The sequence below is a fragment of the Salmo trutta genome, chromosome 38 (assembly GCF_901001165.1).
Source record: "Salmo trutta chromosome 38, fSalTru1.1, whole genome shotgun sequence".
NCBI lineage: Eukaryota > Metazoa > Chordata > Actinopteri > Salmoniformes > Salmonidae > Salmo > Salmo trutta.
The window spans coordinates 11688557-11701427 of record NC_042994.1 but is presented as its reverse complement, the minus strand read 5'-3'; the positions used below and the strand labels follow the sequence as shown (position 1 = coordinate 11701427).

The 12871-nt window shown below is 39.2% G+C and overlaps 1 protein-coding gene across 5 annotated transcripts in view; it reads right to left on the bottom strand.

Annotated features, from left to right (window-relative positions):
• The window catches only part of LOC115178330 (butyrophilin subfamily 2 member A2), a 33021-nt gene extending 22684 nt beyond the window's left edge, over nucleotides 1-10337 (bottom strand). Inside the window, exons 1-8 of one of the 5 annotated variants that reach the window (XM_029739463.1) lie at nucleotides 10235-10337; nucleotides 8126-8208; nucleotides 7616-7945; nucleotides 6611-6931; nucleotides 4890-5015; nucleotides 3830-3883; nucleotides 2653-2700; nucleotides 1356-2239 (exon numbers count right to left, since the gene is read on the bottom strand). In XM_029739463.1, coding sequence (XP_029595323.1) covers nucleotides 2196-2239; nucleotides 2653-2700; nucleotides 3830-3883; nucleotides 4890-5015; nucleotides 6611-6931; nucleotides 7616-7945; nucleotides 8126-8198 — 996 coding nt within the window. In that variant the 5' untranslated portion in view covers nucleotides 8199-8208; nucleotides 10235-10337 and the 3' untranslated portion in view covers nucleotides 1356-2195. Of the gene's footprint in view, nucleotides 1-1355; nucleotides 2240-2652; nucleotides 2701-3829; nucleotides 3884-4889; nucleotides 5016-6610; nucleotides 6932-7615; nucleotides 7946-8125; nucleotides 8209-10234 lie in introns of those variants that run through there. The other 4 variants (XM_029739465.1, XM_029739464.1, XM_029739466.1 and 1 more) reach the window with 4 other exon arrangements.
• Between the last annotated feature and the right edge of the window lie 2534 nt (nucleotides 10338-12871).

Below are 12871 nucleotides of genomic sequence, written 5' to 3'. Positions count from 1 at the left end.
TTCACAGTGCAAAATATACCAGGACATATTATACAAAAGATTATTTACATGTTATATCTGGACAAAGTAAAAAAGCTTTAATCTCAATTATACAATTAATAACAAAGTCACATATAAAAACATACAAAATGTAGCAATAACAAAGTATGTTGTATGGGGTAAGGTGCAGAGCAGGCATATCTATGTGCTGAAAACAGAAAGTTGTCTTAATTTTTTTTAAATCACTTGATAATCACTTCATATATAGACAGGATTCCTCTCTCATCCTGACCTCTTACACTACGAAATAACATGTCTTATTTTTGTTTGAATTGGGAAATAATCATAACTTCACACACAAACATCTCAAGGCACCATGGTAGATCTGAGCAAAAATCGACAACAACAAAAAAGATCAAAGTCCAGCCTTCTTCGGAAGAGCCAGCATTTCTTCACATACACATTGTAGCAGAATCAAAGTCCAGGGAGAATAGTGGCAGGCATAGTAGTATCTATCGGAATCGTCTTTCAGAGGTGAAACCAGTTTACTTCATATTTTTAGAAAAGTGCTATGTACACGCATAAACAAACAACACAACATTGTCAGTCACCTCCTTGTCTGAAGGACAAGTGGAGAAACAGGCTAATGTCAAGCCTCGCATGTTTTCTTCAAAAGTCTCATTGAATGCAGGTCTACATTGAACACCACACATTGCTGCTACTGTAGGCTGAACAATAGAACAGCTATTTCCATGTTAAAATGATATGGAATGCATTTGTTCCATTGGTTTTTATGGTAAGCCACTCTGTTAGGCTTACATTATGATCAAATAGACACACTAGCCTACTTGACCACTGTTAAAACTAACTTAAAGTGGGTACAGCCTCAGTGTTCACAGTAAACACGCGTCCGGAAGTGGGACAGAATTTTCACAACGTTCAAGTTTGCGCTCAGCAGACCTGAAGTTTGCTCAGTGATGAAAAAAATCAGAGGGAACATTGCTCATGAACCTTCTAGTATAGTGTGAAACGGTACAATGATTAGATGGCTTGGTGTTAAGAGTACCCATTTAACAATCATGCTGGTAGAATCTACAGTATACTGACACTATGGCAACCCTATATAGCAGGGATCATCAACTAGATTCAGCCGCGGGAAGATTTTTTTCTTGAGTCGGGGGGCCGGAACATAATTACAAAAAATGTGTAGACTGCAAATTAAACGCAAGAAGCCCAAAAATATATAATGTTTGACTAAAACGTAATAATTTCAAACCTTGCTTACATTTCTATATGATCACGTGTCTCTCTATTATGCGTGGGAATACTTGGGAACAGACTTCTTAAATTAAAATAACTTGGAGCTGATTTCCTGGTGTTTTTATAGTCCATTTATGAAAACTTGGGGGGCAAATAAATCCAATTTGGCCCGTGGACCGCCAGTTGGGGAACCCTGCTGTACAGAACTAATCATATTAGTCTTTTAAACATCATCAACAGTCATCAAACACAGTGTTTAAAGGCTGGTGTTTATATAAATATAGATCTGAATTTTCCACCAGCAGATAGCGAAAGACAAGAAGAAAGGAGAAAGAGGAAGACCAAAAACATAATCATCTGTGGTAGGAGCAACAGGCTTTTGGTTATCAGAGTGGGTGTTGTACAGTCTTGCGAAACCCTTTTTCAGAAGGGAAACCAGTTTTGCTACATGTTTTTCAGAAAAGTGCTGTGTTCAAATTGAATGTTCGCACAACCTTAGTATAGAACAGTGTGTAAAGTTATAGTAATTAGATGGTATGGTGTTACAGTATAGTAATAACAACCACTATGGTAGAATCTACAGTATAGGAAACGTGGAATGTTAAACCATGCACCTTGTAGTATAGTGTGTACAGTGATTAGATTACCTGGTATTACAGTATACAAATGTTCTGCAGTGGTAGAATCTAGAGCATTGTGACACCATGGCAACCCTGTATAGAAACATTGATATATAGGGCAGTTACATATCATCTGTAATCAACCACAAACCTTAAAGGCTGCCATCATCAGTAGATTATGAAGAAACAAATGCCTCAATCAGAATGACCTGAATGCCAAAGTGACTGTCATCGGACACTTAACAGGAAACAGTCCATCAAAAAATAGTGACAAGCCCCTTATTGATCGTCAAGGAAACAATCCCTTCCAGAGACTGCCGGTTAACGAATCATTTACTAGAGACTGTTATGCTGGTCCTGTGGACTGTCACAGTTTAGACCTGGAGAGAGGGAGAGGGAGGGAGGGAGACAGAGAGTGAGAGTGAAAGAGAGTGAAAGAGTGAAAGAAAAAGAGACCGACAGACAGACAGAGAAGGTGAGAGAGAGAGAACGAGAGAGAGAAAGAGAAAGAGAGAGAGAAAGAGCATAATGTTACACAATAATAGAAAGTAAAAACAGGAGAGACTCTTCACTAATCATTACAAGGAGCACGAGCAGCATGTAAACTACAAGAACCACAAGGTTAACTACAGGACAATCAATCATTTAAAAAAACATGTCCCCTATGAAGCTATGATGCTGAATAGAAAAAAGCTTTTATTAATACAATATATTTTAGACCGATATTTTCATTATAGATGTACAATATAAATCTAGCTATATTAATTGTAGATTGAACACATGGACACAGTACCTTCTGCCTCAACATCTCGATCATGCCTGGTATCTGTTTGGTGGTCACCTAAAAAAGAAAAAGACTAAGTCAGAAGCTGATCTGTGACATATTGTGGAGGAATGTCATCTAACATTTAAATCTCCAGAGGAACATTGCCTCCTTCAAAGTTCAGTGAAATTAACAGTCGGGCAGAAACAGAAAAGTTAGTCAAGATAGCAAATCTTCCCTCAGTGCAGATAGGCCCATATTTCACCCAGCATTACATAATAGTATGACCCAAATACATAATCTCCCTTCAACACAGCCATGCAGCTAAACTACCGAAATTAGTACAGGGGTGAGTCAATTCTTAAGATTTCCCCATGAGAACAATGCAAAAGCGGGGCCATCATCATTGCCAACTGGTTTGGTAAACAATTAGTAATCATCAGGCCTCCATTTTATACTCCACTTGTGACAGATGAAACACTTCCCTTTGACCTACATTCAATTCCCCTAATAGTCATGTTTAATAGGAAAGCTAAGACAGATACTGTGTGTACTGCATATCAGATATTACACAGGGACAGATACAGGGACGGACTGGGACAAGAAACCAGGCAAATTTTTGCCACTGGAGGCCCCCATACCTGCCCTGGCCTGATAGGACAGATACTGTGTGTACTGCATATCAGACATATTTCCCTCTGAAGCTACACTAAAGAGGAACTGATAGAGGATGTGGTTAGTGACGAGATTTGGAAGGGTGAGAACAGACAGACGTGTTCTGGGTGAGTGGCCACAGTTTCACAGTTTTACTGTCCAAGGCTGAGTGGCTAGTTTCTCAAACCAAAAGCATGTGAAAAGCATGGCCTGGTCAAATATCTGTTTGTACTACCCTTGCCAACTCCATAGCTCATTGTCAAGACAAAAATGTTAGGCATGACATTGAGTGACAAGGATTTGACATGATAGCCCAAACAGACTGGCACTCAGGCTATATGAATGCATTATGGAGTGTTGTTGTACTTTATAACAGTTATAAAAGTATAAAACATCATTCCAAATATGATGCTGGTCATTATAAAGTATATGTATTGCTTTTACAGGGAATTCTGTGAACTGTCTAGGAAAGATGGAAAACCATAAATCCAAAGTGACAAATAAATATAAAATATTCAATATTTCAATAAATACTGAATATCGAAGGACATACTCATTAACGGGAAGGTGGACTGCCTTCGAGCTCCTGTCAAAAATGACACAAAATCTAAATGAAATCAAAAAGATTATCATTAAACCAAAAGTAATGTTGATGAACAATAAATAGCCTACTAGTGCAGTTAATGCTTAATCCATTAATAGATAATAGTATTATTATAATATTATACACTGAGTATACAAAACATTAAGGACACCTGCTCTTTCCATGACACAGATTGACCAGGTGAATCCAGGTGAAGGCTATGATCCCTTATTGACGTCACCTGTTAAATCCACTTCAATCAGTGTAGATGAAGGGGAGGAGACTAGTTTTAAGAAGGGTTTAAGCCTTGATACAATTGAGACATGTATTGTGTATGTGTGCCATTCAGAGGGTGAATGGGCAAGACAAAAGATTTACGTGCCTTTCAACGGGGGTATGGTAGTAGGTACCAGGCGCAATTGTAGTACTGCAACACTACTGGGTTTTTCACGCTCAACAGTTTCCCGTGTGTATCAAGAATAGTCCACCACCCAAAGAACAACCAGCCAACTTGACACAACTGTGGGAAGCATTGGAGTCAACATGGGCCAGCATCCCTGTGGAACGCTTTTGACACCTTGTAGAGTCCATGCCCTGACAAACTGAGGCTGTTCTGAAGGCAAAAGGGGTTTGCAACTCAATAATAGGAAGGTGCTCCTAATGTTAGGTACACTCAGTGTATATTATAATAGTAATATGGATTGGATTAAGTATTAACTATACTGCTATTCATGGTTAATAGCATGCCACAACATGCCACTGATTTGACTACTCTAAATGATTGGCTGAGTTACCAGACAACATTACAGGTTGTGTAATCCCCCATGCAAAGAAAAAAATGGATGGCTGCCAGAGCATGCAGGCTTGGCAGAGGCAGGGCCACTGTACAGGTTAATCTAGCACTCAGCTAGCATGACAAACATATACATGATCAGATACATGATCAAAGCTCCATGTAATGATATTTGTTCATGGAGTTATACACAGACGACAGTCTCTACTATACGAGTATGACAATTCATGTACTTACGTTGGGCGGAGCGCTTCCTAAATAACAGCAGCGCAACAAGGAGTCCAATGATCAGAGATCCTATGACTACAACCGGGGCTAGCCAATTGGTGGGGGACACAGAATCCAATCTGGCAGCTTCACTACCTGGACATACAAAATGGACATAAATTGGGAGTTACAAAATAAATAGGCAATTCATATGAAGTCAAGAGAAAAAGGTTAGTTAGGTCAAAGTCAGTATCAGGGCATTTCACACACACAGACTTGAGCTCTGTTCAAATCTGCATGCATCTTAATAACCTTTTACTGCAGTGGGATAAATAAAGGTCACACAGAGAGATTGTTAGTCTTAAACAAATCTTGAAGACTGAAAAACAACAGAACCTTTTGACATAGAAACACCGTATTTGTTAAAAAAAAATAATAATACTTTATTGATTGTGAAATTCTGAAAAATATTCATAACATTTCCCCCATGAGGCCAAAGAGGGAACTTTCAGTCATTGACAGCAGGAAAGGGCTACTTTACTTCCCATTGCTAAGAACAATTCGTTTTGGCATTAGATGGATCCTTTGTATTGGAAAATTCCCAGCCAGGCTAAAAAACAACAGCTGGATGACCGCAGACAAGAAAGAATATTCAAAATGGCTGCCAGAGATGAGAAACACAACTGCAGAGACAGAATGTTCTGGTAAGAAGGTATTATGACTGCACTGAATCGTGATAAGAGGGAGCATTAGAGACAGATTGGAGACAATGAGTTCTAATTTGCAACTAGCGCAGGTAGTTACAACTCCACTATCATTATTTCCCCCTCTATAGACCTATTGGATCAGGTCAACCTAGTAATTTCCTATAGGCTCATCAGATGACAAGCAGACTGGGTTAAGCAAACATTGAAGAGCTTCTGGATTCCTGTTGAAACACGCATGAATAGAGCTTGCCGACTTGTAGCCCTAAAACCCGCAAATGAGTAACTATTGGTTCGTTCAGCCATTTCTATGGCGAAAATTAACGGGGAAAGAATAGGGTTATGAGATAAACGCCGAAAATAAGGTCAGAGGTTAACACAGGTTTAAGAGATCTTATACGTTTTGTTCTATGAGATAATATCAGTCAGTTAACATGACCTTTATGAATTATGAAGCCTTTATGTACTTTATTAAATTACATAAAGGCTTCAAAATTCACAAAAAAGTTATGTTAACTGATGAAGATTATCTCGTAGAACTAAACGTATAAGATCTCCTAAGCCTATGTTTACCACAGACCTTATTTTTGGCGTTTATCCAAAAACCCTACAGAAACTCATTTTCCCCATAGGCTTTGTTCAACAAACCATTGGGGGGAGTTAGTGCCTACAAAAATATGCCATTACTATTGATATCTGTTGTTTCTTACCCAAACCAACACAAGCATTTTCCTTTTTTCCAGTTTCAAGGAAGATGTTCAGTCAGATTGAGGAGCATGTTACGGTCTGACCTACTCCACTCCTCAGTGACATGTTGTTCTCTCATTATAAGGCTGACTTTTATTGTGCTCGCACATGATAAAGACGTCATGAAAAGGCTTATACTAATAAAAGTAGACTAAATTGAGGCTGAAATGTTTTACAATTATCAGGGTCAGGATGAGGGAATACGGGAGACTGGCAGGTTTTGGACTTGACCCTGCTTTTACAAAGGATGACATCACCAACATATTCATACCCATAGGTAGCAGGCAGGGCAGCACGTACCTATCTCTGGCACCGCAAACTGGATCACAAATGATGCCATCCCCTCCTCGACACCATTGACATTGAGCACTTTGCACGTGTAGTTTGTGGAACTGGAAGTAGCCTTCAGCACTTTGAATCTACTGGAGAGGTTGAACAGTCCATCGCCAGTCTCTTTGGCCACCAGTTCAGCACTGCGCGTCCTATTGCTGCCAAACTGGTCAAACCACCAGATCAACCCTTTCTGTTGCCCGCCTGTAGAGTTGCAGAAAATGGTCACATCTGTGTTCTCTTTGATGTTGGTCTCAGGGATGGAGCTCATGGTTGGAGTTAGGTACATAGCTGGAAGAGAGAGAGAGAAATCTATCATACATGTGGGTCATATGTGGTATATCAGTAGTTATACAACGTCAATGAGTAAACATCGTTAAGACAGACTTTGCACCTTTTCAACATCCATCCGAGGGTTATAACTTGGAATGAGATTACTGGAGGAGTGATTTTTAATAAACTAGAATGACCTTTCTTCTACCTCTAACACTCGTTCTAATTTAGTCTGATTACACTAGGCCTATTGTGTAAACACTGATTGCATGACATGGGTAGAATAACATTATGGTGGCTAGTTGTGGACATTCCCACTGGTAATACTCTGTGTCATTCTGAAACAGAAAGTAACTCTGGCTCCTGCTGTGCTGTACTGTACTGTCCAATCCCACACACGAAAAAGATCTGAACTCCCCCTGAACATATTCCAGAATAAACATCCTTATCAACTTTGTATCAAAAATGTATGGAAGTGTGTGTGTGTGTGTGTGACAATGGAAGTTGAATAGAACTTAATTTCAACACATTTCAGCATGTGGGCATCATAACACCCTGATGAAGGCTATGAGCTGAGACACATTGAAAAAGTTGTTGTATTCTATTCTTCTATTGTATTCTATTCTTCTATGAACCTGTGTTGAAAGGTGCTTATCTTTTTATTATCACACTTGGTTGAACTGTAGACAGTACAGGACTCACCTGTGACACTGAGGCTGGTTGTAGCTTTATCATAACCACGGTCTGTTCCCACCATGCATTCATACACCCCCTTGTCGGCCATCTTGGTATTAGTCAACAACAAGGACACATTCATATTATTCTTGTTCCAGGATGGCTCAGCAAATTCAAACCCAGGGATTAGGTTAAATGTATCTTGATGGTATTCCAACAAAAGAGTATCAACTTCCACCCTCTTCCAGGTCACGGTCGAGATGGTCACGTTCTGAACAGCTTTGACGTTACACTGCAGCAATGACTGCTGACCATAAACCCCATGGTATTCTTCTTTACACTCCACTTTGACAAATTCTGTGAGTAAAATATCATGACAGAGACAAAGATGACATAAATACAGAAGATAATTACTTTTAGTAAAAATAATATACAGTTCTCCCAAAACACAAAGTTAACAATCTGCTGAAAACAATACATCAATTTTTGTATATAACATTTTATAACCATTATTATGGCATTCATGGCACAACTTACTCTCAGAGGAATTTCCAGCACCGATAGAGGCAAAATGAATTGCAAAAAACAGGAAGCTGGTAGCTAAAGTCATCTTTGAATTCCTGAGTAGGAAGAGAGAAATGTACAATGACAACACTTGTCACAGCAGTATGAGGTGTTAGGTTTTAATTATCAGAGTAAGAACTCGCTTAAACCAAGTTTATTCTTCCAAAAGGATCGAACAGCTGAACAGACAAAGACATGGTTACAATAGTAGAGGTATGTATATGTACCCCACTCTGGTTGGAGTCTCCTCCTTCTCGCTAAACATTGCATCTCTATTGCTAGGCAGGAAACTAAGTGATACGGGCAATAAACTTTCCCCTCTCCCTTAACGTGACCTGAACTCAACCCCCTTCATCACTAATCCACGACTCTCCCCCCTTATTAATGCCTGCCACATATGATCGTTTTCCCTACACTCAGTACATTCCAAGCTTCATTATACCTTCCTCCTACAGATTACCATTAACTACTGGTGTAGACCCTCTAAACCTAAGCCTCAATATTTCAATAGGATACCTGATAATTAACCCTATCCCAAGTTTAGGAGTTAGAACCCAGAATCCATCAGAGGTAAGTCTATAGACTGCCTGTCACTCAAAGTGCCTCTGAACTGTTCTCCGAAAATAAAAATAAAATAGTTGCTAACAGAAACAAATCCAATTGGACTAAAGTAAAGTGCTGAATAGGTCTTAACTAAGTACAGGGTGAATGAGGGCCTAACATAAGCAACACCGTCAACTGTCCCCTATTTAGCTATCTACTGGTCACCTCCCATCTGGATTGTCAACATGTCTGTTTCAACTATTTCTATGGCAGACAAATGCAACAAAATGTGAACATGATACAAATAGACAAAAGAGCATAACACTCACTGAAGGAAACACATTCCATTATTAAGGAAACACTTGTGTGGGAGATGACAGTACTGTTAAATTAATTCAAGTGACCACCTAAGCTGTTGAAGTTATTCTCCCCCATAATATCCTCATTGCTTCTAGAGCCAATGCAGCTGAACAATGCCCAAAGGAATAAACAGCTGCAATGAGAGAAAAATTGATTTTTTCCTCCCTTGTGAGGGCTACTGGAAGGACCTTTTATTGAAAGATGCATGAAATAGGCCTACAGATGCAAAAATGTATGCAATAATCAAGGGACAAATGTGCAACACCCCACTCTGTCGTAGAATTCCATTACACTTCACTTTAAGGGGAAGTAAATGAGAAGGAAGTTCTGTCAGTACAATTTAGCCCATGAACTTAGCACTTAACTTGATTGTGGTTTGAATCCAAAAACAAACAAACAATTCCACATAGTATACATGTAGATAAAGCTCCAAAATGTTTCATATACAAAATAAAACATAACCTACTTGGAAATGCAGCACTCAGACCTTTCACTGTGCAAATATACAAAATTTTACTATGCAAATAGACACCCACTGGCAGTGGGCACACACTGGTTGAATCAACGTTGTTTCCACGTCATTTAAATGAAATTATGTTGAACCAACATGGAATTGACGTTGAATTGACGTCTGTACTATAATGGGCATTCTGAGTCTTTTCGGGGTGACGGCTCATTTGGCTCTGTTCACTTAAAAGAGAAGGCTCATTGGGTTCCCAAACGGTTCTTCTCTCAAAATGTTTAAAAATGTACATAGAACCATGAAAGAAAATGCTAATCTTCAACGTAAAGCCCAAATGAAGGCTATCATTGTGTCAGATCGTGAAATGCGCGTTCAAATAAAATGTTACCTGGCCAAATATGGAATATGACGTGTTTTTTTTACACACAGCAAACATGACCATGGACCAGATTCACACGCTCTCCCCATTATGTATTGTTTCTGCAGTGAGGATTCACCCATTTCGATAATTATTTTGTAACTTATCTGCATCAAAACGTTGTTTTGAGCTCAAAAATCAATAATAGCAATATGCAAATCAGGGAGCCAAATGGACGGCTCTTTTTTGAATCGGTAAACGCACACTTGTAATGCAATATGAATGGTCAACAATTAATAAACTTGAATCAATATTAAGAAAAGCTAGGCTAGAGACATGAAAAACGTTAAAATCTTACCGCACAAATGCTTCAGGTTGTTACAGTGTGGAAGGTTAGAGTGAATCTGATTCAAGATTACACTGATGGGCTGTCTAAACTTTCGGTTTCGATTTGGCGCATTGATCGTTTCATGGTCATTGCGCTACGCAAGCCTCTCAACAGCGGCAAGGTGACGGTTCAGGAGAGGGTTGCTCCTTATACCTTAGTGAATTTATTTAACATATCCAAAATAACAAATTATTAAACATTCAAACAAGGGTCTGTTTCAGACCTTGTACTAATTATGTAAAATGTATAGGACCACTTAGGGTTAAGTGCCTCGCTCAAGGGAACATCAACAGATGTTTCAACTAGCTGGCTCGGGATTTCGAAACAGCGACCTTTCGGTTACTAGCCCAACGCGCTTAACCACTTGGCTACCTGCCTATACCCAGTTAATTTGCTTTTCTCATGTGAAAATAAATGTCCCCCACAAGTTATCGTTTGTTTGTGCACATATGCCTCCGCACATGCAGGACTTCTTCTTTGACACGAAGAAAGCAGAGAGCAGGTGGGTCTATCAGGCAAGGGGTTAGCATCGTCACGTCGGGACTAGGGGACCTCATGGACTAGCAGACCTCATGGACGGGGGGCCTAATCCTAGATATGCACTCCTACTCTGAGGCTTGATACATATAGGACACATGGCCCCTGATCTCTGACTTGACTAAATTCGAGACCATAGAAGTTATCTGTACGGGTACAAATGTGCCTGAGACGAGACCAAGACACTCAAAATCAGTGGTGGAAAAAGTATCAAATTGTCATACTTGAGTTAAAGTAAAGATACCTTATTAATAGAAAATGACTCAAGTAAAAGTGAAAGTCACCCAGTAAAATACTACTTGAGTAAAAGTCTAAAAGTATTTGGTTTTAAATATACTTAAGTATCTAAAGTAAATGTAAGCGCTAACATATACTTAAGTATCAAAAGTAAAAGTACAATTATAATTTATTTTAAATTACTTATATTAAGCAAACCAGATGGCATCATTTTCTTGTTTTTTTTATTTACTGATAGCCAGGGGCACAATCCAACACTCTGACATCATTTACAAATTAAACATTTGTGTTTAGTGAGTTGCCACATAAGAGGCAGTAGGGATGACCAGGGATGTTCTCTTGAGTGTGTGAATTGGACCATTTTCCTGTCCTGCTAAGCATTCAAAATGTAACAAGTACTTTTGGGTGTCAGGGAAAATGTATGGAGTAAAATGTACATCATTTTCTTAAGGAATGTAGTGAAGTAAAAGTAAAAGTAGTCAAAAATATAAATAGAAAAGTAAATTACAGATACCCCAAAAACAACTTAAGTAATACTTTCAAGAATTTTTACTTAAGTACTTTACACCACTGCTCAAAATGCAGACTCGAATTTGGCCCGAGACCTGTTTCAATACTGCAACACTAGTATGTGTCATGATATTTATGCCTGCTGCATGCACTAAACTGTACATTCAAGAACATGTAGCCTATAATTCAGCCATTTCTAGATGGGTGGTTTGAATATGTTCTTATTGAAATATTTATCATTTGATGTTACCAGAATGTGTTGTGAGGAAATGGAGGATACAGCATCTAATACAGATGCAGTAGTGCACCAGGGCTATATGAAATTAAATGATTTAATTGAACAAAGGGCAGATGGACAGCATTAAATTAACTTTGTCATCATTGGACAGATGGGTGCTTGTGTAGGCCTACAGTTGGAGCATACTGTTCTAGAGCCAATTCATCCAAACACTGGTTGACTTTTGAATTTTCTGTAAAGATCAGAAATGTAGTGTGTTAATGTATGTGTTTCAAGTGCAGGAGTTGCATGAACTTGGTTATAAACCCATCCTCCTCATTGGGAAGGAGACCAGGAAGGGTATTGAGCAGCCTTGGGTCCAGATCAAGTGGGCCTACAAAAATATGTTTTTATGCAATTATTGGTAAAGGACTAGAGGTTGATGATTTACTGGTATGTGGATAAGTCATTTAGATTACATTTTATTCAACAACAAAAATGTAAGTGGTTGTCTTAGTCACTCAGTCATGTATTGTAACTAATGTATCTGTTTCTGTGATGAAATGAACATTTCTTCAACATTGAATATCACTGTCACAGCTTGTCACCTGTCTGAGAGACTTACATGGTTATCAAAACGTCACGCCAGGGTAAACCTACACGAAACACAGCCCTTATTTTAAGTGTTTCTAAAATCCACTGTGGGAAAAATGATTTGTGGAAACCGATTGGAACCATTTCCCTTCTTGACCGCTAGGTTTTATGGGTATTAAGACACCTCCACTGTTGGGCTCTATGGGGCTGAATGGCACAACAAAATAGCTAAGAATGATGGTGAAAGTAGCTGTAACTTGCAAAGGATCATGGTCGATGTAGTCGTTTTCATCCTTCCTGAGAGAGCGCGCATCGGGGTGTGAGCCTCCTCATAGCCTGCTGGCCTGTGATTGATCTGTGTCAGCACGTGGTCATGAGCCTCCTCGTAGCCTGCTGGCCTGTGATTGGTCTGTGTCAGCACATGGTCCCGTGTGACGACAAATGTAGTGATCAGAATGAATCACCATTTAAAGCTTTGGAAGTGGAGAGGAGGAAATGGCAACTGCGCTTGA